General features: G+C 41.8%; 4 protein-coding genes and 1 non-coding gene across 6 annotated transcripts; 2 read left to right on the top strand and 3 right to left on the bottom strand.

The window, feature by feature from the left end:
- Positions 1-496: 496 nt before the first annotated feature.
- On the top strand, positions 497-2,386 carry ndufa6 (NADH:ubiquinone oxidoreductase subunit A6). The gene is made up of 3 exons (XM_085270480.1): positions 497-665; positions 1,873-1,988; positions 2,156-2,386. The coding sequence occupies exons 1-3, from the start codon at positions 527-529 to the stop codon at positions 2,285-2,287; spliced, it is 387 nt and encodes a 128-aa protein (XP_085126606.1). The 5' UTR covers positions 497-526; the 3' UTR covers positions 2,288-2,386.
- Positions 2,387-2,825: 439 nt separating this feature from the next.
- smdt1a (single-pass membrane protein with aspartate-rich tail 1a) lies at positions 2,826-4,032 on the bottom strand. Of its 2 annotated transcripts, none has more exons than XM_085270483.1 (3): positions 3,837-4,032; positions 3,555-3,720; positions 2,826-3,035 (listed from the first exon to the last, which is right to left on the bottom strand). In XM_085270483.1, exons 1-2 carry the CDS (start codon positions 3,990-3,992, stop codon positions 3,583-3,585), a joined length of 294 nt encoding a protein of 97 aa, XP_085126609.1. In that variant the 5' UTR covers positions 3,993-4,032; the 3' UTR covers positions 2,826-3,035; positions 3,555-3,582. The 2 variants fall into 2 exon arrangements, with proteins under 2 accessions (XP_085126609.1, XP_085126607.1); XM_085270481.1 differs by having other exon boundaries at positions 3,563-3,720; positions 3,837-4,031.
- Positions 4,033-4,162: 130 nt separating this feature from the next.
- fam234b (family with sequence similarity 234 member B) lies at positions 4,163-11,371 on the bottom strand. Its single transcript, XM_085270479.1, has 13 exons — positions 11,247-11,371; positions 9,288-9,836; positions 8,840-8,944; positions 8,052-8,219; positions 7,835-7,950; positions 7,492-7,642; positions 6,530-6,671; positions 6,159-6,359; positions 5,708-5,786; positions 5,415-5,582; positions 5,159-5,279; positions 4,836-5,056; positions 4,163-4,752 (listed from the first exon to the last, which is right to left on the bottom strand). Exons 1-13 carry the CDS (start codon positions 11,281-11,283, stop codon positions 4,684-4,686), a joined length of 2,127 nt encoding a protein of 708 aa, XP_085126605.1. The 5' UTR covers positions 11,284-11,371; the 3' UTR covers positions 4,163-4,683.
- Positions 11,372-11,738: 367 nt separating this feature from the next.
- On the bottom strand, positions 11,739-11,892 carry LOC146575673 (U12 minor spliceosomal RNA). The gene has a single exon (XR_014892357.1). It is a non-coding gene; the product is annotated as a U12 minor spliceosomal RNA (small nuclear RNA).
- A 306-nt stretch (positions 11,893-12,198) lies between these two features.
- poldip3 (polymerase (DNA-directed), delta interacting protein 3) lies at positions 12,199-20,013 on the top strand. Its single transcript, XM_085270473.1, has 10 exons — positions 12,199-12,435; positions 13,041-13,141; positions 13,227-13,654; positions 13,749-13,793; positions 13,899-13,976; positions 14,097-14,318; positions 15,815-15,892; positions 16,021-16,150; positions 17,732-17,798; positions 18,800-20,013. The coding sequence occupies exons 1-10, from the start codon at positions 12,368-12,370 to the stop codon at positions 19,014-19,016; spliced, it is 1,434 nt and encodes a 477-aa protein (XP_085126599.1). The 5' UTR covers positions 12,199-12,367; the 3' UTR covers positions 19,017-20,013.
- The last annotated feature ends 134 nt before the right edge of the window (positions 20,014-20,147 follow it).

Here is a 20,147-nt window from a genome sequence, read left to right as displayed (position 1 = left end):
GGTTCTTGGGCCTAATATCTCGCATGAGAACTGAACAAGCTTCTCGGATGAGAGGTGAAATGTCTTCAAGCAACTTAAAGAAGTCCAGACGCTTTTCTTTCCAAGCTCCTTAGACTAACTAATATCTCCTTCATGTCCCATCCTGAATGAAATGGACTCTCTGGACTGCAGGTCTCATATCATAATGCTAGCATGAGAAAAATCAGTTGGGTTTTTTTTTTCTGGGGGGGGGCACACAGCAAGAGTCTCTGGGAATGACCTGTAAAACCATCTTTTAGGAGGTTGTCCAGTTTGACCTGTTGTTACTTTTCTTTCCACCAGAGCAAGTGAAACGGATCCACAGTGGTTTCTGCTTCTTAACTGGACAGGTTGATATCCCTGAAGTTTAACAAATTTTGTGTTATTCTGTAATGAAGCGTTCCCTTCATTTTGTGAGCGGTGTCTTGAACCAGCCGTACCTCTAGGTGGCAGCAGAGCGCTTTCAGCACTAATTTAATGAAACCGGAAAATAGCAACAGTAGCAGTTATGGCGTCCACAGCGGCGACCCGGACGGCAGCTGGTGCTGCTAAAGTCGTTAAACCGATTTTTAGCCGTGATTTGGACGAGGCTAAGCGCCGAGTCCGGGAGTTATACCGAGCATGGTACCGGGAGGTCCCCAACACAGGTACGTGTGCTCCCTTTAGCGGGTAAACTGTGTGGAAGAAGCGAGGCGAGCGTCAAGGTCGCGTCTATGGAGCGGTGCAGAATAATTAACATTAGCTGCTAGCACAGAGGATCCTGAATATGACAATGTTTTAAAGACTCTCTCCTCTCTTGTGTCAGATAGAGATGGTGATGTTTCCGTTTAATCTAAACTGTAAAGGGAAGTTCATGACTTCAAAGCAACCTTTAGATACTGACTCTAGCTAGCGTTCATTTTGGCTCCAGGCAGATGAGGCTGCATCGAGGATTATGTACTCTGTACTTTATGTCCACACATTTTAACTTAAAATCATACAAACAAATACAGAATCGATTAAAAAAAGAAAAGAGGTGCATATATTACGTTACGTTGTTGTGTGGGTTCATGCTTACAGAAGACCTGTTACTTTATTGAATATAATATGTAAAGCAGCTTCGTAACACCCGTAGTTAGCAAGAATTCCATGTTCAGCATTCACTTTGTTTTGGCTCCTAGCAGGTGGTTACTTACACGGTTACCCATCAGATCCTTTAAGAGGTTTATTTAAGGTGTACATCTAAGGGGTACATTAAATCTTCGGATTTTTAAAAGAACAATTTTCCTATATCCATATGCGGTGTAAAAATGTTGAACAGTACAAGTTTGGAATTAAATATATATATTGTTTTATGTGCAGACTAGTACATAGTTAATTATGTATATTGTCTGATTACATGTTATATCGAGGAACACTGATGAGTAAATTATTAAATAGCATTAAGGGAGTAGGATTAAATAAATGTGTACTTTAGACCTTTTCGAACATGTAAATTGTTCGCTGTATAGATTTATTCCTTGCAACGTGATTTTTTTTCTATTTTGCTTTCTGTTCAGTGCATTTTGTTATTACGATATTATTACTATTTACCTCTTCAAAATCAATCAATTACAAACAGAGTGATTTCCTTATGTTTAACACCCAAATGCTGATGATCATCTGATCTGATGTAGCAAAACAAATATGGCATAATGATGATGATGAGTGGCAACTTTGCAAAAACAAAGACAGTAGGACAATTTTATTTCAAATAGCCGCTGTAGATTGATTTAATTCATGCAGCTGTAATAGTAACATTTAGGAATGATGTCCTGGATAAAGTGTGTGTAGCAGAACCAAAATGGCTCTCCGTTTGTGTCTGTTCCTCTGCAGTCGCAATGTTTCAGCTGGACATCACAACACGCCAAGGAAGAGACAAAGTTAGGGAGATGTTTGACAAGAACAAGCACATCACCGACCCCCGTGTGATCGACATGTTGGTCATTAAGGTAAAAAGCAGCACCTGTGACAAGAAACAGTAAATATGATTTTTCTCAAGGCGGTGTCTCTTAGGGCTCTGATTGCTGATTAAATCTAACTTAGAGCCACACTGAGTTGTTTACTTCACGGTGTGTTGTGGTGTTCTCCGTTTTTTGTGTGTGTGTGCTATTTAAAGGGGAAAATGGAACTTCAGGAAACGATCCACGTCTGGAAGCAGAAGACCCACATAATGCGCTATTTCTACGAGTCTGAAGAACCTCGCCCCACCGACTTCCTGTCCAAATTCTACCGGGGACACGACCAATGAACTGTACAGCTCTCGGCCTGCCCTGTGACCTGTTTTTTGGTTGTGTCCAATTTGACAGCTGTTTCTCTTTATTGTAAATATACACTTAACAATCACCTATCTATAGTTCAGTCTCTTTTTATTATTGATATTGTCAGTTGGATCAATTAAAGCCATCAGCACACCATGACTGAACGTGCAGATGCTGTTGTGAGCGGGTTGTTTCAAACAACATAAAGCTTTTTCACTGCAGACAGTAGGAAAAGCATGTGAGAGCTGAATCTTCATTATTATTATTGATTTCATCAGTTTTATTATTATTTTTTTCCTGCTGCTATGAAAAGCTTTAGTCTTGTATTTGGAAAATTGACATTTCCAGACCAAAACTGAGCCGAAAGCTCTAACAGTAAGAGGGACAAATAACATTTTACAGTCTGGATTTTGTCCTCCTTAAGAAGGTATAATCCATAAAACTGGACATGAAACAGCTCCTGGGAATAACTTAACAGCTTTGTTCCAAACAAGTTTCATATTTCATGCAATGAAGTGTTTTAAACAGTTGATAGAAAATTAAATTTTATTGAAATCATTGTGTTCTGGTATCGATGTGTAAGATGTGAGTAGTGAATGACAAATACAGTACAATAAGATCAGCCCGGGGCAGCAAAAACCCTGAATCTAGTGCACAAAGACGCAACTCCGGCAAGGTGTTAATCTGCTGAGATGCTCACTGACGCTGGGCGGTGGTCATCGTCACACAATACACAATCTGTGAGGGGCAGAAAAAGTGTGTTGATTTATTTTTACACTATAAAGGCCTGTAAACGGTTACATCTTAATATGAGATGTTTAAGAACTGCTGCAAAAGCCTGAAGAAAAATAAAGCAGACAGAAGCATTCAAGCTGCTAATGTGAGCGTAATGTTTTTATTACAGAGCTGAAGCTCTGAGCAGCAATCTTAAAGCCTGGTCGGCAACAGCAAAGGGGACCTATTGTACTGATTGGTGACCCCTCACAAAGATTGTAAAATGACTATGTATTGATTTTCCTTCTTTTTGACTCGCATGGATTACTCAGTGTTTTTCATAAAAGCATCCATCACTATTATAGTACACATATATATGATAGAAAACAAAGAATCTTAATAGGTACCTTTTAATGAAGCATGTTATTTTTTTTAATTGCAATGGTAACTCCCACATTTCAGTCTGTACTGAACAACACTGTACAACACAGACGGAGCAGGGAGCGTGCACTCTGCCACACCCACAGCGACAGCCAGCGATACCTGCTAACCTGAAGCTTTCCAGACCCCCTCAATCATCATCATCGTCGTCCTCGGGGACGAAGATGTCGTGCTCCTCCAGGAGGGCGGCAAAGTTCTTGCTGATCTGCGTCCCCACATACAAGAAGGGTACCACTATCAGGGCGATCCGGATAAGGCCGAAGGGGGTCTGCTCCCCGGTGTCACACACCCCACCACAGAAACAACAACGTTATTTAACGGCGCTCGTGAGACTACACCTTCCGAGGATCTGATTTCGTAACACTGCGTGCAAATGAGACTCACCTTTCTGGGTTTGGGGAGCATAGCACCGGACGACGAGCACACGGCCGTCCGGCACGCTGTCACGGTGTTCCCCGGTACACTGGAGGGGGTCAGCGGGGATCTGCGGGGGGCTCTGAGGATAGACAGCCTGACGAGGCGACTGAGGGCCGACGCCATGTTTACAGCGTTTGACGATGCAGCGGCAATGCGGAAAACGAACCGGAGATGAATTGTGATGTGCAAGAAGAGGGCGGAAACAGCGCCCCCCTGTGGTGACTCAACAGCACCGCGTTTTTGTTTTTATTTTCCCGACTGCATTTCCCAAAGTTGAAATAAAACACGGAGGCTATACATTGCGCTTTACTTTGTCTTGCAGCTTACATTTAAATATCATAATCCTTAGCAAACAGCGGTTCATTCATCTTAAAAAGTTCAGACGGCAAAAAGGCAAATCAATAAATTACTGTACAGCATTAAATATTTACAGAATTCTTATACTAACTAAAACATCAAGGAGCAGAAGAACAGTAATCATGACAAAATGCATTGAAATAGTGGACCGTACCACACAGTAGATACTGGAATTACGAGAGATGCATGCTAGACATGCACTGTTCAAGTGTTAAGTTACTCCGCTGTTGTCAAGTGAAGAAACAACCAGGTAAAGATCAGACTTCCTAAATGTGACTTAAATTATTTAAAGAAAGTTTCAATTTAAAAAAACAAAACAAAAACAGATGTCTTTCTCAAGTACCAGAAATGAAATTTGACTTTTGTTTGAATCAAACGTGATGTAAACAGCTTCGTGGATGAACTGCCATCATCGCCCCGGTGCAGAGTCATCCGCAGCTTTTCGTCCCTTTCATCCTTACTCAAGTCCTTGTGGCTGTACCGCGTACTTGTGAGGCAGGGTCGTGGTAGCAGAGCTGGCTCCTCGCTACAGAGTTGAGAGAGATTCACTCGTCAAAATTAGCGACACTCCAGATCTGACTGTCCGCACCCTGCGATTCCCTTTCTCACCTGATGTCTGAAGGTCAGATGTCTGAAGAACTTGCTGACCTCACCGGGTTTAAGGGCTCCCGCGGTCTTGCTGCCATCTCCTATCCACACAGTTTGCCCTTTGGTGATAGCAGCTCTGAGGCTCACACACTTGACTATGTAAGTGCTGGGGACAGAGTTGGGCATGGTACTGGAGGACACTGTGATGTAGGATGCGTCTTTCTGATGGTCTTGGTAGCGCACTATCAGTGAGGAAGAGTGGTCATTCATTAAAAAAAGTACAGAGTACAGTACAGAGAGAGGCTCTGTTCTATGTTTCTTTTTAAAGGCACGGTGGCGATTACCTGCAGATGTGACTGCTGTGTCTGTGGTACTGGCGAGCTCCAGCAGAACTGTGGGATATGTAGGATGGAGCAGGTAGAGCTTTCGAATGAGAGGCTCTGCCACGGCAACACCCGGCGACACCTATAAACAGCCGGAGAGCACATTTAGCACAAAAGACTCCTTAACAGAGTCGAGCACAATGGAGTAAAATGATCACAGAGGGCTCCTCTTCCTGGGTTCTCATTAACCTAGCAATTCTATCTGAGGAAGACTTACGGTTGTCTTGGTAACATTCTTCTGTGCTTTGATTGGATCGCTGGCCCAGAACAGGAAAGCGGATTGGCCCGTGGACGTGGAGATTGCAGAAGTTTCTATACGAAGATGGGGACACACGAACTCGGCGGCCCACAAACGGGTCCCATTCGCCCCATCGATGATTAATGTCTGAAAGACAAAGAAGAGGAGGAAAAACCACCAGTAAGATCGGAGCAGATGTTACATGTCAGCAAAGTAATTTCAGCCCTGAGGGGGAAAAAAGCATGAAAGAACCTTTGGTTTGTTTGTTTTACCTTCATGACTCCGTTTGATGAATGCTGAATGAAAAGATCGAGGATTCCATCGCTATTGAAGTGTCCTGCCACTGGTTGACTGTGACATACAAATAAGTATTTTAGGAACGCATATTTTTCTAGTTTTCCAAAGGATGGGACAGATGTTTTGGTGGAATGTGATTTTTTAAAAAAAACAACAACAAAGATCGGGGCATGCAGCTAAAATGAAGTCAGGGAAACCATATCTGACTGAGTGCTCTTCTCTCTAATGATTTTGCATTAATCACACGATTACCACACAGAAAGTTGCTAAAACAACAGTTACATGAACTATTGAAAACTTCAGACCACCTCATGGCAATAGTAAGGCGCCCCTCGCCAAAATATAATTTTCAAGCACATCAGTTTGTTCAAACCTCACCACCCTCAAGTGGTTGCTGCAGGGGGGAAAAAATAAACAGGACTGTACCTTTGACTGGAAGCTGTTTTGTAGGTCCATTTCTTTCGCAAATTCTTCTGCCGGAGCAGTAACTGTACGCTGCCTCCATACACCAGCACCCAGTCACTTCTGGTGGAGTTCAGGTTCGAAGCGGTGTCCAGGTTGTTGTGGTTTCTGCCAAAACCAGCCACAAGAGGGAGCAGGAACCTGGCCTGGTCATGGTCACGTGGGCTAGAAAGGACACAACAAAGATCTGATTTTGACTTATTTTAGACAAAAACATATATCTAGTAATCTGCTTTCTACTTTAGTGCCAGCTGGTTAAATGTATTTGGTATTTAACAAACAAAGAAGAGTTTGCACATTGAAAACAGATCTATGCATCAATAGCAGACACCCACCTGTAAATTTGTATGATGGAAGAGAAATTGTCCTTCTTCATGCCCTCCCACCCTGAATCCTTCTTTCGAAGCGCCTGAGTTTCGGGCAGTTTTCCAGTAGCCTGAAAGTAGATGTCTCGCAGGGAGACGGCCTTCACATTACCTAAGGGAACACACGATGACACAAGGTCCTGTGAAACCACCATTAAAATAACTTCAAGGGTCACTTCAATAGTTCTTAAATGAGCTCCTCAGAATCAGTTGTTGTTGTTCAATAACTTTAGTATATTTAATGAAAATATGCTTAATTTTATCTGATTATTTTCCCAGTTAGAAAGCTGTGAATGTCCTTCAAGAAGCCCGGAGAACTATTCCTGGCGACTACTTAATGAAATCATAAGAAATCTGCCTAAGACAGATCAGGCTGTGTTGTAGAATAAAGGTGGTCATACCAAATTTTGACTTTCAAGCTGGTTAGAAAACTGTGTTTGCCTAATACAGGATTTCCGTGTGTTTGCACCTGTTTCCCATTTTGCTAGAAAAATATTATAATATGTGTCGTTATAATCAAAACTCTTGCAATATGAGCACACAGAAAAGCTCATGGGGTGATTCTTTTTGGAGCAATCTTTAAGTATTTAAGCAGTTAACCTCATGGTAGTGAATCTAAAAGAAGGAATGAAAGAATAGGAAAGAAAAATATTCCGCTCTTCTCCCCTCTGCTCTTCTTCCCTTTTCTGGGAGGCAGTGGAGAGGTAGAGCGTACAGCTCGATCCGGCGGAGAGGTGTTGGAAGCCAGATCGGGTCCCCCCTTCATCGCAAGGGGGGACCCGATCTGCCTTTCGTTGAGGCACACAACAATGTGTGCCGCTAGTAAAGTTTCTGAGCTGCTTTTCCTCATAACAGCCACCCCCCAAGATTTTCTCCATTTAAAGCAGCATTGTCAGGGATTGTAACATCTAGTCCTTTTACTGAAACGTCACCTAGACCAAACAGGATGTAGTATACTCCTTGTTGTGTCTCATATAGCCAGGGACCAATCAGCGTCCCTTGGGCTGTGACGTTGAAAGGCACAGCACGTCCGAGTAACGCTCCCGTCTCTCCAGAGATCAAAGTCAGAGAGAGATCGAATTTCTGAAAATACACAAAGCAGCAAAAAATAAATAAAAATACAAGCAAACTGTAAATTCTTCAGCTCGTAATGATTGTTAAATGAATTAGAATGAATGAATTGTGCTTACGTGAACACTACAAAAAAAAATAATGCTCTGCAAACTGTAACATGCATCAATATAGCACATGAAGAAATAAGGGAGGCTGGCATACATCATCCGCTGGCAGGGTGGCTACAAGCAGATCTGGGTGTGAGTCGCCCTGGAGGTCTGGAAGTAACACTGCCTGAGATTCAATGCTCTTAATTGATGATGACCACAGCGTCTTTCCTGTGGAGGGAAAGGAAATATCTTTGAATGCTTAGAAATGAATACTTGCAGTTGATTAATTTTATTTACTTCTGCACAGCTGGGACAGCACTGAGTCCGACCTGTGGTGCCGTTGACAGCCATGATGTAGGATTTGCAGATGAGGAGGCACACGGGCGACGGCATGGTGCTGTACTGCAGACCACACTGGATGTACATCACAGCCTCTGACATGACTTTTTTCCACAGCACCTTGCCGCTGACGGCAGAAAGGGCCACTGCACTGTAAACTGGGATGAAGCGCATACACCATGTATAAATATCAAAGAGGTTACAGAGAGAGAAAGCACACAGAGTCATCTTCAATGACTTTTTGCTGCCAGTGGTAGTGGATCACTGCACAAATTGTATGGAATAATGAAGGACTACATCCAAATTCTTCAACATCACCTCAAATCAACAGCTAGACGGCTGAAACTCAAATGCAGTTCAGTGTTCCAAGAGGTCAATGATCCCAAACACACATCAAAACCAGTTTTGAAATGGATAAAACAGGTTAACATTAGGCTTCTGAACCTCAAATCTACTATCGACTACACTTAAAAACCCGGGTCCATGGTTGGAAACCAACCAATTTAAAGGAACTCCACCAGTTCTGCAGAAGCCAATCAGAATGAAGCCAGAAGCAAAATAAATATACACTTGTGCACACGGTTCTTTTTTTTTTTAAAGTAATTAAAGATGTGTGCTGTACAATTATTCCAGCCTGGAAAAAGAAGAGTTCAAAGAAACCACTGAAAGCCCAAAATTACCATGACACAAATGCTCATGATGAGTAAGTAAACTTCTGATCACAGCTGTGGATGGGTACCGGCATGAGGCTGCAAAGATATTTACATATCGCACATACTTTGTGTGGTGTGGGTCTCATTGGTCGATTCGGTAACACCCAAGAACACATCCTCCACTGAATCACCATCAACATCCCACAGTGCCAGCGCGGGTGGCGTGACACCTAAAAAGAAAAAAACATGAACACCACCCACTAACAGAAGCAATGTTTCATGTGTAAACAGAGCATGTGATGGGTAGAAAGATGTTTCACAAGCCTGTGTAATGACAGGTGGAAAATTACAGGGTTAGGCACTTTGTCTAGCCTCGACGACTCCTGAGTAAGCCTTATTATCGTGGCACCACTCACTTTAGATATCAGCAGAGGAGAGCGAGTTCTTATCAAGCACTGGCTGTTTATTTTTCCTAGTTTACTCTGGAGCTAACTACAGGCCTACTAATCTGTATGCTATGTTACATGATGGGCATTAATAAAAGAGTCCCTAAATGTGCATTAATGTTCTTACCTCCTGTCCCTCCCAGTGCTTTCTCCCACTGCAGCCTCTTTTCCAGGTCTCCCTTCTGGCATGGAATCAGGAACGCACAGAGCAACACAACCACTGTGGCACACACCAGAGGCACCAGAAAAAACGCACTTCGGATAGCGTTCTTCACCCTCAGCCTTTTTTGTTCATCAGAACTGTGAAGCCCTAGCCCAGCACCCCCCATTGCTCCAGGGCCCCCTCTGTCCTCCCGCTTCCTCTCTCCGTCCGAGTCCCTGTGGCTCCAGTACTGCACTCCCTTCATGTCATTCCTGTCCTGCCTGGATTTGCTGGGGAGTCGCTCCCTCCACTCGTCCTCCTCTTCGTCCTCGTCCTCGTCTTGCACCCCGTCTTCCGCGCCGACAAGTCTTCTAGATCGGCCGCCGCGCAGCTTGGAAGACCCCGTGCCCAGGCAGCTATCCCTGCCGAGACCATTTCGGGGGTAGTTGAGCACAAGGTCATCCTCTTCGCTCTCGTCATCACTATCTGCTTGGGTGAGAGGGTCATACTCCCCGAGCTCCGAGCCCTTCTTCCCTGCAAAGACACACAGAAACTGCTCATTAGGAGTACACTGGTTTGAACATGACAGACAGATTCAGACAAATGCTACAAAACTGAACAGACAGCTCTTCACAGTACAAAAGAATAATGACCCAAAGCAAACTGCGAAAGCAACCCGAGTTTCTCAACACAAACAAATTAGATATTATTCAATAGCGGAGTCAGTCACCTGATCTAAACACAATGAAGCACCTATAGAGGAGCTAACAAAACTGAAATCAGAGACCCACAAAACAAGCAGCGACCAAACGTGGCTGCAGTAAAGGCACGACAGAGCATCTCAAGGGAGAAAACACAGCATTTTGTGACGTCAGTGGGTTTTAGACCTCAGGCAAATAGTGACTACAAAGGATTTTCATGCAAGTATTAAAAACTATACTTATATTTAAACGTTAATTTAATATATAATATACAATAATTTTGAGCCTCTGATGTTTGATTACACCACTTTACTACCATACTGTAGAGGTGGGCAGAGGCAAAACTAGAAAAATAGTGGATCTAATGCATCCACTTAACACACTGGTTACTGCTACAACTACACGTTTCTTTTCCAGCTATTTATTTATGAGTGACTTATGTATGTATATATATATATGTATATATTGTACTATTCTTAGTTAGCGTATTGTCTGTCTTGTCTTAATGTTGGTTTATAATGGAGCACTGTAACAAAAAACAATTTCCCCCAGGGATCAATAAAGTATTCTGATTCCTGTATTTTGAGACATTTTTTTGATTGTAGCCCCCCTATTGCACAATAACACACTTAAAACAACAATAAAAAATAAAAATAGTAATAACACGATGACGTTAGCTTGGTTATTTTATTTCATCAATGCTTGTCAGCATTTTTTTTTCACATTACAGATTTCTTTAATTAAATAGAAATACCATTAGAAGAAAGAATGGAAAGAAGAACAGAATAGAATAGAAATAGTATTACCGTAATACAGGCAATGATGGGCATCACTGTTTCCAGTAGGATATTGTCGCCAGGTCTGAGCTTGTATTATGTATTTGTCATGATTTTTTTTTAGTGGTGAACTGTCTAACAGCAGGTTGTTAACATTAACGAGCAGCTAGCCGTCATTCAGCACCACCACACAGCGCCGTCAACGTGCCGCTCTGACGCTGCACTACACAAACAGAAAAACTGCGGCCATCTGATTTGACTAGGATTAAAAAATTGGCACGAGAAATTGGCAGAGATAAAACGGAAAACCTGACAACTGCGTATGACAAGCCAGTAAAATCAAATGACTTCGCTACATTGAGAAGGCTGAGAAGCGAAATGGGAGAGCACAGACTATCAATGAAGCTAAGCTCCGTTACGTCTGCACATTGGTCTGATAAATAATACAAATCAGTGCGGCATCTTACCGGGCAGTTTGAGGGCACGGGACAGCGCTGCAGCCATTTCTCCTCTAACAGAGCCGACGTGAGGTAGCAGTGATGTACGAACCCACAGACCCACCGAACCAACAGTTTGGCTTTGCGCCAGACCATTTGCATCATGGGACTTGTAGTTTATGAGGAACTCTTGTTTTGCGACGTCTGTAACTGTACATATATATTTATAAACAGTGTAAAAACATCATGGACATTGACTACATGCTAAATTTGAAATCATCACATCATTTTTGAACGATATAATTACCCTATAGATGATACATGAAGTAAATATTTATGCGGCATATTTATTTGCTATATTTCGCAATATCGTTGTGTTCTTTTGCACTTTGGAACTTGGGGCATGCTCCCCCACGATGTAATTACCATACCTAACACTCCAATTACAAGTTTATTACCTTCGGTAATATATGTATGTTAGTGGAGGACAGCAGCTTTTTATTTTGACAGTGTTTGGGACTCGGGGAAGGTCCTTGTCCCACGAGGCATCTCGCAAAGTAGGCGAGTCACCTCAGCAGGCAGACCTGTGCCCTTTCAAAAATTAATCTCGTTAATTGTACGAGGACACGGGCGTCACCCCGCGTCGTTATTTTCCTTACTCATCAGTTTAAGGCATGACCCAACTACGGTGGAGGACGGGCATAGACCACGTACACAGGCACTCTCTATTATGGTTTCAAATATAAGTTTCCTCCATTGCGTTTTTTTAGTTTCTGTCGAATTGTCTTATTTCCGTGAGTAAAGAAACGATCGATTAGCCAGATTCTGACCCTTTTAATAGTTATATGCAATGTTTATGTCGTAAAATCGCTGCGCTATGTGACACAAAGGATCATGGGTATGCAGGTATGCGCGCTATTCGTATTTCGTCAAGACTAATCGATCACAGATTTATTACGGTAGCAACACGGTCGTGTTTTAATTGTCTTTGTGTGTATTTCGAAGACGACAACGTTAGCTATTTCGAATCTTCTATAAAATATCATAATTCTTCAAATAGCCATTTTGGATTTTGGCCCAAATCAGTTCCCGTAGTCATAGCCCCCAAGAAATCTCAGGCGCGCACGCGCTTTTGGAAAGTGTGTGAGAAAATGGCAGACGTCTCTCTGGATGAAGTTATACGACAGCGCCGTATTAACGTCAAAGCTGCAGCGAAAAGGTATTTTTTGAGTGTGGGGAGACTGGTGCATGTGTGTTTATTAAGGATTTCGAAACTTGTAGTAACATTTCTAAGCGCATATCGAAAACTTAGTGCTGCTTGTAGCTACTCGACAGTCGTAAGCTAACGTTAGCATGTTACAGCTAGCAGCGATTACGGGCTGAAAGCTAGTCTAATAGTGGCTTCAACAAACTGTAGGCCTTCACATTTGAAGCCATTCATATTGGAGACAAAGAAAACGCAGTTTAATCTCGGAACCACTCTCCGCTTAACTAAACAGATTTCTTTGTTTAAGTCTTTAAATTGCTCGTCTCTTTCAGCATTTTGTTTGTAGCTTCACTCGTCAGGCTTGGCTAACTAGCACGCTAGTGCTTTTGTTGGCAACAAATCGTAGTTTTGTCCTCACGTAATGAACAAATGTGGTAGCTGGAATGGGTAAAATTTTCCATAATTTTCAATAATCCATAAGTTTCCATAATCATCTGAGAAAAAAAAATCATATTCAATGTGTTTCTAGAAGTGATTGTAACGTGGAAGGTATCGCCCTAATGCATGTTGTTGTGTTTGTGTTGTTGTTGAACCTAATGAAACCTTGTTTTTCTCAGGCCAGCGTTTGGACGAGGTTCAGGAGGAGATGGGAAAAGTTTTGATGCCAGACAGAAGATTGGAGTTAATGATGTGAGACAGAGGCTTGGAGGAGGCACAGGTAAAGTCCAGCAGATCAGTGGGTGTAAATGTTACTTTGTAATGAGCAAAGTCATTGTCTTAAAACTCTCAATTTCTCCCCTTAGGTTTTCAAGTAAAAGATGCCAGAGAGAAGCTGGGGCAGAAAGATGCTCGTTTCAAAATCCGTGGCAGGGGAGGAGCAGGAGTGGTGCAAGATGCACGTCAGATGATCAACTCACGCAAGCAGGGACAGAGTCAGTTCACCGTCTCTGCACCGACCACACTAAAGACAGCAGTAACACAACATTTACAGAGCCAGACGCTTGTGCCGCAGATACAGATACACACCAACAACAATCTTGCTGGTGTGAATACAAGGCAGTTTGGTTCTAATGCACAAGGACCGAGTCTGAAGGCCAGTGCAGTACCACAGCTGAGCAATAATGCAAGAATGATGGATGCTCGTGATAGGCTGAGCCTCAAGAGGAGCATTGGAGGGACACAGACACAAGCAGCAGTTGCACCACCTTTAAAGATAACTAAGACCATCCAGGTGAGAATAAATAAATCAGGCTTGTCCATATGTATGCTTGTAGAAATATACAGTCAGAACTTCCTTAAGTAATGTATTATGTTTCTTTTTCCAGCAACGTCCAGTAGGGATGTTAGGAGGAATACGTGCCGCTACACAGGTAGATTAGTTTCTCTTGACATATTTAAATGTAACAGGACATTTATGAGCCCATTTCTAAAGGTTTAAGATATCATACTAAAAGGATTACTTTGTTTTTCTACAGCCTACTCTAAATGAGCATGATGACGCCCCGAATAAACAGTTAAAGATCACAACTGCAAACAATTTGTTACAATCTCGGGTAAGATGTTTCTCTGTGACAAGGCTACATGTGGGCCTTTATACAGAAACTTCAGCATGTCTGCTGTGCGTACCTACATGAACTAGAGTGTTATCTATCTTGTCTCTTTTTTTCACACAGCCTGGTACAGCAGGCTCAGCTTTCTCCATGTCAGCCCCCATCACCAAGGTGGTTAAGAATGATGCTTACACGGCCCCACGGCCCGCTGTTCCTGTGGCTTCTCCTCGGCCCACTACCAGCCTGGCTGCCACTCGGTCTTCAGCTGCAGCCTTACAGCCAGTCTCTAGGACTCTTCAGCAAAGCACAGCAGAAACCAGTGCAACAGCTCCTCCTCCTCCTCAGGTAAATCCATTCATTTTTATCTGCAGCTCAGTGTGTGTTCTTTCAAATTGTGCTCATATAACTTGTGTTATTATGGTTTTTATTATTATAATTGGTCTTTTGGCTTGATGCAGCAAGTCAGACAAGTTTCTAATATAACAACTGCATCATGCCCCAGACAAAGGAAAATAATTGATTTCCTTTAATTGCTTTATATATAGCTGGGATGTGTGACATATAGTATTGTCACAACACTAGAATTTGAAACTCGATACTGATACCTCCCATTTTCAATACAACATCAAATATTTTGGCCATTTGCCCATAGTGCTACAACAGCAGTCCTGGCAATAAGGTCTTTTTTTTTTTTTTTTTGCAAAGTTAACGTCTTACCAGCCGGCTCACAGCTGGCTACAAAAAAAAACAAACACATTTTAATAAATTATTGTAAAAGTAGAAAAGCTATTTTATCATATTGTCCACATCTGCCATTTCTTCCCTGTTCACACTGCTCTGCCTCAGTCTGCAGCCCTTCTTCTCCTCAGCTCTGCTCTTCAGGCCCGTCTGATTCTGCTGCTCTGAATTTTACTCTTTATTTTACTCAGATTAGTTCTCCACACTCTGGACTGACATCAAATTCGGAAATGCGAGCTTTACTGATCTCTGAAATTCCTCTTGAAGTGTTATTCAGTGTTAACTACTTCAGCTGTTAGTGAAGGGAGTAGCTGTGTGTCTGTCTGCACCTGTGCTGTGGGATCTTAAATCTTAATTTGATATTTTTAATATCGATTAATACCCAAGTATTGATTTTTATTTGACAATATTAAAAATAACTAGCGTAATTTTAAGATAAAAAATTTAAATCTTCAAGATAACAAATAACTAATGTTGTAACAAAAATGTAGTGGAATATAGACTATGGCCACTTTTAGAAACAGTCCCGCATCCTGCAGAAATTATGCCGACAGTCAAAGGCAACAGCTGCTGTCAGTCTGCAGCTACATTTCTGCCACATTTCAAGATCTGCCAGCAGCCTGTCTTCATACAGACCCTTTAATTTTTACTTGCTCTTAATTCAATAAACAGCTGTCACTTTGTAAAACATTGTGGAGGTAAATCTTTTCTGTTTGTTTCATGCTTAAACTTAAACCACCGTTTAATATGTTTAAAGAACTTTGATTGGCTTTTAACTGTTATGCTCATACTATCCTTGCCTTTTTTGCCATCCATGCCACACCACAATGAACTCTTCTTACATCCGTAGATTTGCACATTTAAAGGGAAACGTGTAACGTGCAAAAGGCTAACAGGTGAAAATACTGAATGCAAGATGGAATGAAAAAAAGAAAAAAATTTTTTTCTTTGGTTGTTTTTGTTTTTTAAACCTGGCTGCAGACTCTTTATCAAATAGACCCCTGCAGTGATTCTGTTACATGTATCAGTTCGATTGATATTTAATGTGTTCACACAATCTTTACATTTACTTGACTGTTTGGTTTTGTCATTTTTCATTTCAGCCTACTTTTAGTCCTTTGGAGGGGACAAAAATAACAGTGAACAACCTGCATCCCCGAGTCACTGAGGAGGACATAGTGGTGAGGAAATTGCTCTGTTTGCCTTTAACCTTTTCTTGTTTGAGATTAAAATGATGTGCAGAGTGCTGTGAGTACCGTGATGAGTCATTCAGTGTGTATTTGTAATGCCTGTCAATATTTGTCCACAGGAACTGTTCTGTGTGTGCGGTGCCTTGAAGCGAGCACGGCTGGTGAAGGTGGGCGTAGCTGAAGTGGTGTTTGTCCGTAAAGAGGACGCTGTGAGCGCATACAGGAAGTACAACAATCGCTGCTTGGACGGTGAGTGCCAAGAGCAAGGACGCACACATGAAAGTCTTCTGTTTAACATGCAGTTTAATGGCTGCTGTAGCAGCGAGATGTTTTGCGAGCATGTTATACATCATATATATAGTGTTGTGAAAACGTGTTAGACTCCTTTCTGATACCGTAGTACAGTTTTCTGGTTCGTGTCAGACTTTTCATAACGAAACCATGTCCATGGTACAGACGTAGCCCCTCGTTTAGAAATAAGGACCTCGATTTGTTTTGATTAGTCTTTCTGTTTGGATCTACCTGGTTCTGCCTCATCTTCACTGGCCGTGCTGGTATTCTCTGTGCCTGCATCCACGTGGTGACTGTAAGCGCCATTTATAGTTACTACATGTTTTTGAAGTCATTTGTTTGATGCAGATTCTGAAATTTGATGTCTGAGAATAATGTATTTCGTCGTCATCTCAGTTTATTTAGAAGGCAAAACCTCAACAGGATCTTCAGCTTTATTGTGAAAGGTTTATGTGGAAAATAAACAAGCCGACGGCGGAGCCACACGTTGGGTTTACCGTCGTTGTTGCTAACGACAACGCGTAAAAACAGTCGCTTATCTGTCTGTAGTGTGGTTATTTTAAATATAGGAGAGAGAGAAATTTAAGAAATGAATTTAGCCATTACAGTGACCATGAAAACACTGAAAAAATACTGCAGTAAACAGTAGGGATGGGTATCGTTTAGGTTTTATCCGATACCGGTACTTTATGCGTCGCCAGGTGTTTCATCGGATTTGAGGTGTTACCTCCTTTGCACAGTATCAGCTTAAAGCACTTGTTGCAGGCTGCTGAGTTTGCATCTTTTGCTGTGAAGTACAGCTAGACTTTTGACCGCTTCGCCTTGGGCATTTTTAATCTGTAGCTCTGCTCTAAAAGAACGTACGTACCTGGACCCGCCTACTATCCTCGGAAACGTAAAATGATTGGCTAGAATTCAAAGTGTATGACATCTCAGGAAAAAAAAGCACCGAAATAAAGCACCGAAATGTGCGCTGCTTTTCGGTCTGGTTACTACCGTTTATGTCATGGCACCGGATACCGGTACCCATCCCTAGTAAACAGTTTATTTTGTGACACCAAGAAACAAATGATAGCGTAAAATGAAACGTTAGACATTTTCATATCGTCATCCGATATATATCGTCATTTCGAACAGCCCTAGGTGTTAGTGTGATGCCAAACTTCCTTCACAGTGATGTGATAGACTCATTGCCAGTTATTCCAAGTGCTTGGTTGTAGTTCTTAATGCCAAGAGTGGCACAACCTGCTATTAGGTTTGCAGGGCAATAACATTTTCATATCAGGCCCCTTAGGATTGGGTAGCTTCTACGTTAGTGAACAAAGTCCTTATTTGAAAACTGCATTTTGTATTTACTCAGGTTTTCTTTGTGTGATATTCAAATTTGTTTGATCTGAAACATTCAAGTGTGGCAAACATGCAAAAACCTAAGATATCAGGAAAGGGGCAAATAGTTTTTCACAGATCTGTATGTGGTCAGGATCGTTGTGATTGGTTCATTTATGTCATCTGTTTTTTCCTTTTCTTGTCCACCCCCAGGCCAACCCATGAAGTGTAACCTTCATATTCAGGGAAATGTCATCACTTCTGATCAACCCATTCTATTGTGAGTGAGCCCTCGAGGCTTCTTTAGTTAATTTCAAATGAATCTCTACTCAATTGTGTTTGCGTGTGAGACCAGGGTTGGCTCAGACAGAGAGAGGGGACAGTATGTATAAGCGGTCCATGAAAAGGCAGTGAGTCACTGTATCCTCGTTATATGTGACCTTTTGTATAGACAAGGTATGTAGTGTGTTGGGTAAGTGAAAATCCAAATAACAGAACTGGTTAAAATGCATTACAGTGCTGATCAGCATCCTTCTACCCTTCACAGACTTCCTCTGTATAGGAAGAATCCTAAATTAAAGAAATCATTGTTTTGCATATTTTCATTGTGCCATAATCTGGCTTTTATCTACATACTAAAACCTATTAGCTATCCATTCACTGCATTCCTAAAGTAAAAAGTATTTTATTGTGGTCCTCTTGTGGTGCTGTCTAAAGTGAGCGACTCTGACTCCCGTCCCCCTTAAGGAAACTTTCTTCTGATTGGCTACCCATCATTAACAGAAGGGGTGAACATTGTGTGTGTGCGGGGCTTTTGTGCTCACAGCCAGAGCTGTGAGACTTAAATGACCGTGTTGTCCTCTTGTCCCCTTTCACTGACTTCACACAGATTCAGGAATAGAAAGAATAGTTTGAAAACAAACATTTAAAACAGTCTTTTAGCTTTGGTGACCTTAGTGGGCATATTTAATATGAACTGAGGCAAACTGTATATAAGGGAAAGCACCATAAGTCCATTTTGAGCTGGTTAGTAGCATTATTACATTGCTTTTGAAAAACAAGCTATTTGTATTTAAAGAAATGGATGTTATCAAGTTTAACTTCACACTCCAATGTAAATACCAGGTGCTGTTGCTGTGTTCTCCACTAGAGGTCAGGCATGTAACCCTTTTGGCCTAACAGCTGTCTCTTTAACTGAACTCAGTGGGAGGGGACCCCTCTGTGTTGTTTGAACCATTAAAGGACTTAAAAAATAGTAACAACTGTTTGACTTGCCCACAGGCGACTCAGCGATACTCCGGGTACAGGCAGCAGCACAAAGAAAGAAGGTCTGCCCGCCTCCTTATCACGGCCCGCCGGTCAGCGTTCCTCCTCTCAGCCCACTCCAGAGGTGGACCCCCAGACCATCCTCAAAGCTCTCTTCAAGTCCACTACACAGTCGACCTCCACCACTGAGCCTCCCAGCTCACAGGCCACTGCCTTTCGCATCAAGATATAGCCCACGTCTAAAGTGAAAACTCTGTCTGTTCATGTTAGTGCATTCTCAGTGTTCTCATTTCAAACTGTGGTGTTCACATTGACAGCAGCCAGCACACATTCTCATGAAACAAATTTTTACACATTTGATATACATGACTCCTGTGAACGTGAAATTCATCATTCATGCATCCTTGTTTGGGTTTTATCAAAAGTCACCTGTTGGTTTTGGAAACGGAGCGGGGGGAAGTTTCATATGATCTTTTAATCCGATGTAGAGGTGGAGGAGGGGTAGTACCAAATTTAATTGCAACGGGTGTTTGGGGTTTTTTTTTTTGTATATTAAGTGACAGTTTGATTTAGTTTAATATATATCCCGTCATCCCGTCATTGCCGCTTGCCTCCAACTTCCAAAAGAGTAGGAGTTTAAAAAAAAAAAAACCCAGCCCAAACCCTTTGACTAATTGAGGACTGTGTGGTAGTGTTATTCTTGAGAGTTATGTAATATTTAAGGCTGAATATTCATGCAGGTGTGTTCATTTATCTTACCTGTGCTTCCCTTTGGGTTTAATGAGTGTGTATAATGCATTGGGGGAAAAATATATACAGACAAATCAAAAAACCAAACGTCTGTCATGTCTGTTTTATTAGGAAGGACAGTTTGGTTAAAATGTGGGAAGATGATTTAAATTGAGCCCAAAGTGATGCCAAAATAACTGAAAATACCTGCAAATCGGGGACTGGCGTAAGCTACATAATACCATAATAACTTCAGTAAGCTAGCTCTGAAACGGACATGTCAGTTTATTTAGTTTTAACATTCTTGTGGCATCCAGACTCGTATGCTCCGTGACTGGTTTTTGCTTGATGGTCAACATGTTTAATTCTTTCTATTATTACTCCTGATTTGTGTTGAAAGACTGTAATTTACGTTCTACTGCATTCTTGGTATGTAATGCAAGACGAGACAAAGTGGTAGGATGTATCTGAAATGTCACCATTAAATATTTAGCTTTGTAGATGATGTCTGAGACTCTTTGCTTTTCATATCATGATCTCTTTGTTGATTTATGTATCTGTGCTGTTAGGCTTTCTAAAAACAGTTCTGGACTTGTGAATGATTTACAAGTCTGGTGCTGAACCTTTAGCCGTC

The sequence above is a fragment of the Mchenga conophoros genome, linkage group LG4 (assembly GCF_057382185.1).
Source record: "Mchenga conophoros isolate Kocher_MC1m ecotype Shallow Benthic linkage group LG4, M_conophoros_male_GT1.1, whole genome shotgun sequence".
Lineage (NCBI taxonomy): Eukaryota > Metazoa > Chordata > Actinopteri > Cichliformes > Cichlidae > Mchenga > Mchenga conophoros.
The sequence above is the reverse complement of the archived record's forward strand: the minus strand, read 5'-3'. Positions and strand labels throughout refer to the sequence as shown.

What these genes read in the sequence shown, in the direction of transcription:
- ndufa6 (XM_085270480.1), top strand. Translation starts at nt 527, where the DNA reads ATGGCGTCCACAGCGGCGACCCGGACGGCAGCTGGTGCTGCTAAAGTC. An exon ending in CCGGGAGGTCCCCAACACAG is followed by an intron (nt 666 to 1,872) that starts GTACGTGTGCTC and finishes GTTCCTCTGCAG; the next exon opens with TCGCAATGTTTCAGCTGGAC. An exon ending in TCGACATGTTGGTCATTAAG is followed by an intron (nt 1,989 to 2,155) that starts GTAAAAAGCAGC and finishes TGCTATTTAAAG; the next exon opens with GGGAAAATGGAACTTCAGGA.
- smdt1a (XM_085270483.1), bottom strand. Translation starts at nt 3,992, where the DNA reads ATGGCGTCGGCCCTCAGTCGCCTCGTCAGGCTGTCTATCCTCAGAGCC. An exon ending in TGCTCCCCAAACCCAGAAAG is followed by an intron (nt 3,721 to 3,836) that starts GTGAGTCTCATT and finishes ACCGGGGAGCAG; the next exon opens with ACCCCCTTCGGCCTTATCCG.
- fam234b (XM_085270479.1), bottom strand. Translation starts at nt 11,283, where the DNA reads ATGGCTGCAGCGCTGTCCCGTGCCCTCAAACTGCCCG. An exon ending in CCGTGCCCTCAAACTGCCCG is followed by an intron (nt 9,837 to 11,246) that starts GTAAGATGCCGC and finishes GTGTCTTTGCAG; the next exon opens with GGAAGAAGGGCTCGGAGCTC. An exon ending in AGAATGTTACCAAGACAACC is followed by an intron (nt 5,280 to 5,414) that starts GTAAGTCTTCCT and finishes GGCTGTTTATAG; the next exon opens with GTGTCGCCGGGTGTTGCCGT.
- poldip3 (XM_085270473.1), top strand. Translation starts at nt 12,368, where the DNA reads ATGGCAGACGTCTCTCTGGATGAAGTTATACGACAGCGCCGTATTAAC. An exon ending in GAATACGTGCCGCTACACAG is followed by an intron (nt 13,794 to 13,898) that starts GTAGATTAGTTT and finishes GTTTTTCTACAG; the next exon opens with CCTACTCTAAATGAGCATGA. An exon ending in ACAATTTGTTACAATCTCGG is followed by an intron (nt 13,977 to 14,096) that starts GTAAGATGTTTC and finishes TTTTTCACACAG; the next exon opens with CCTGGTACAGCAGGCTCAGC.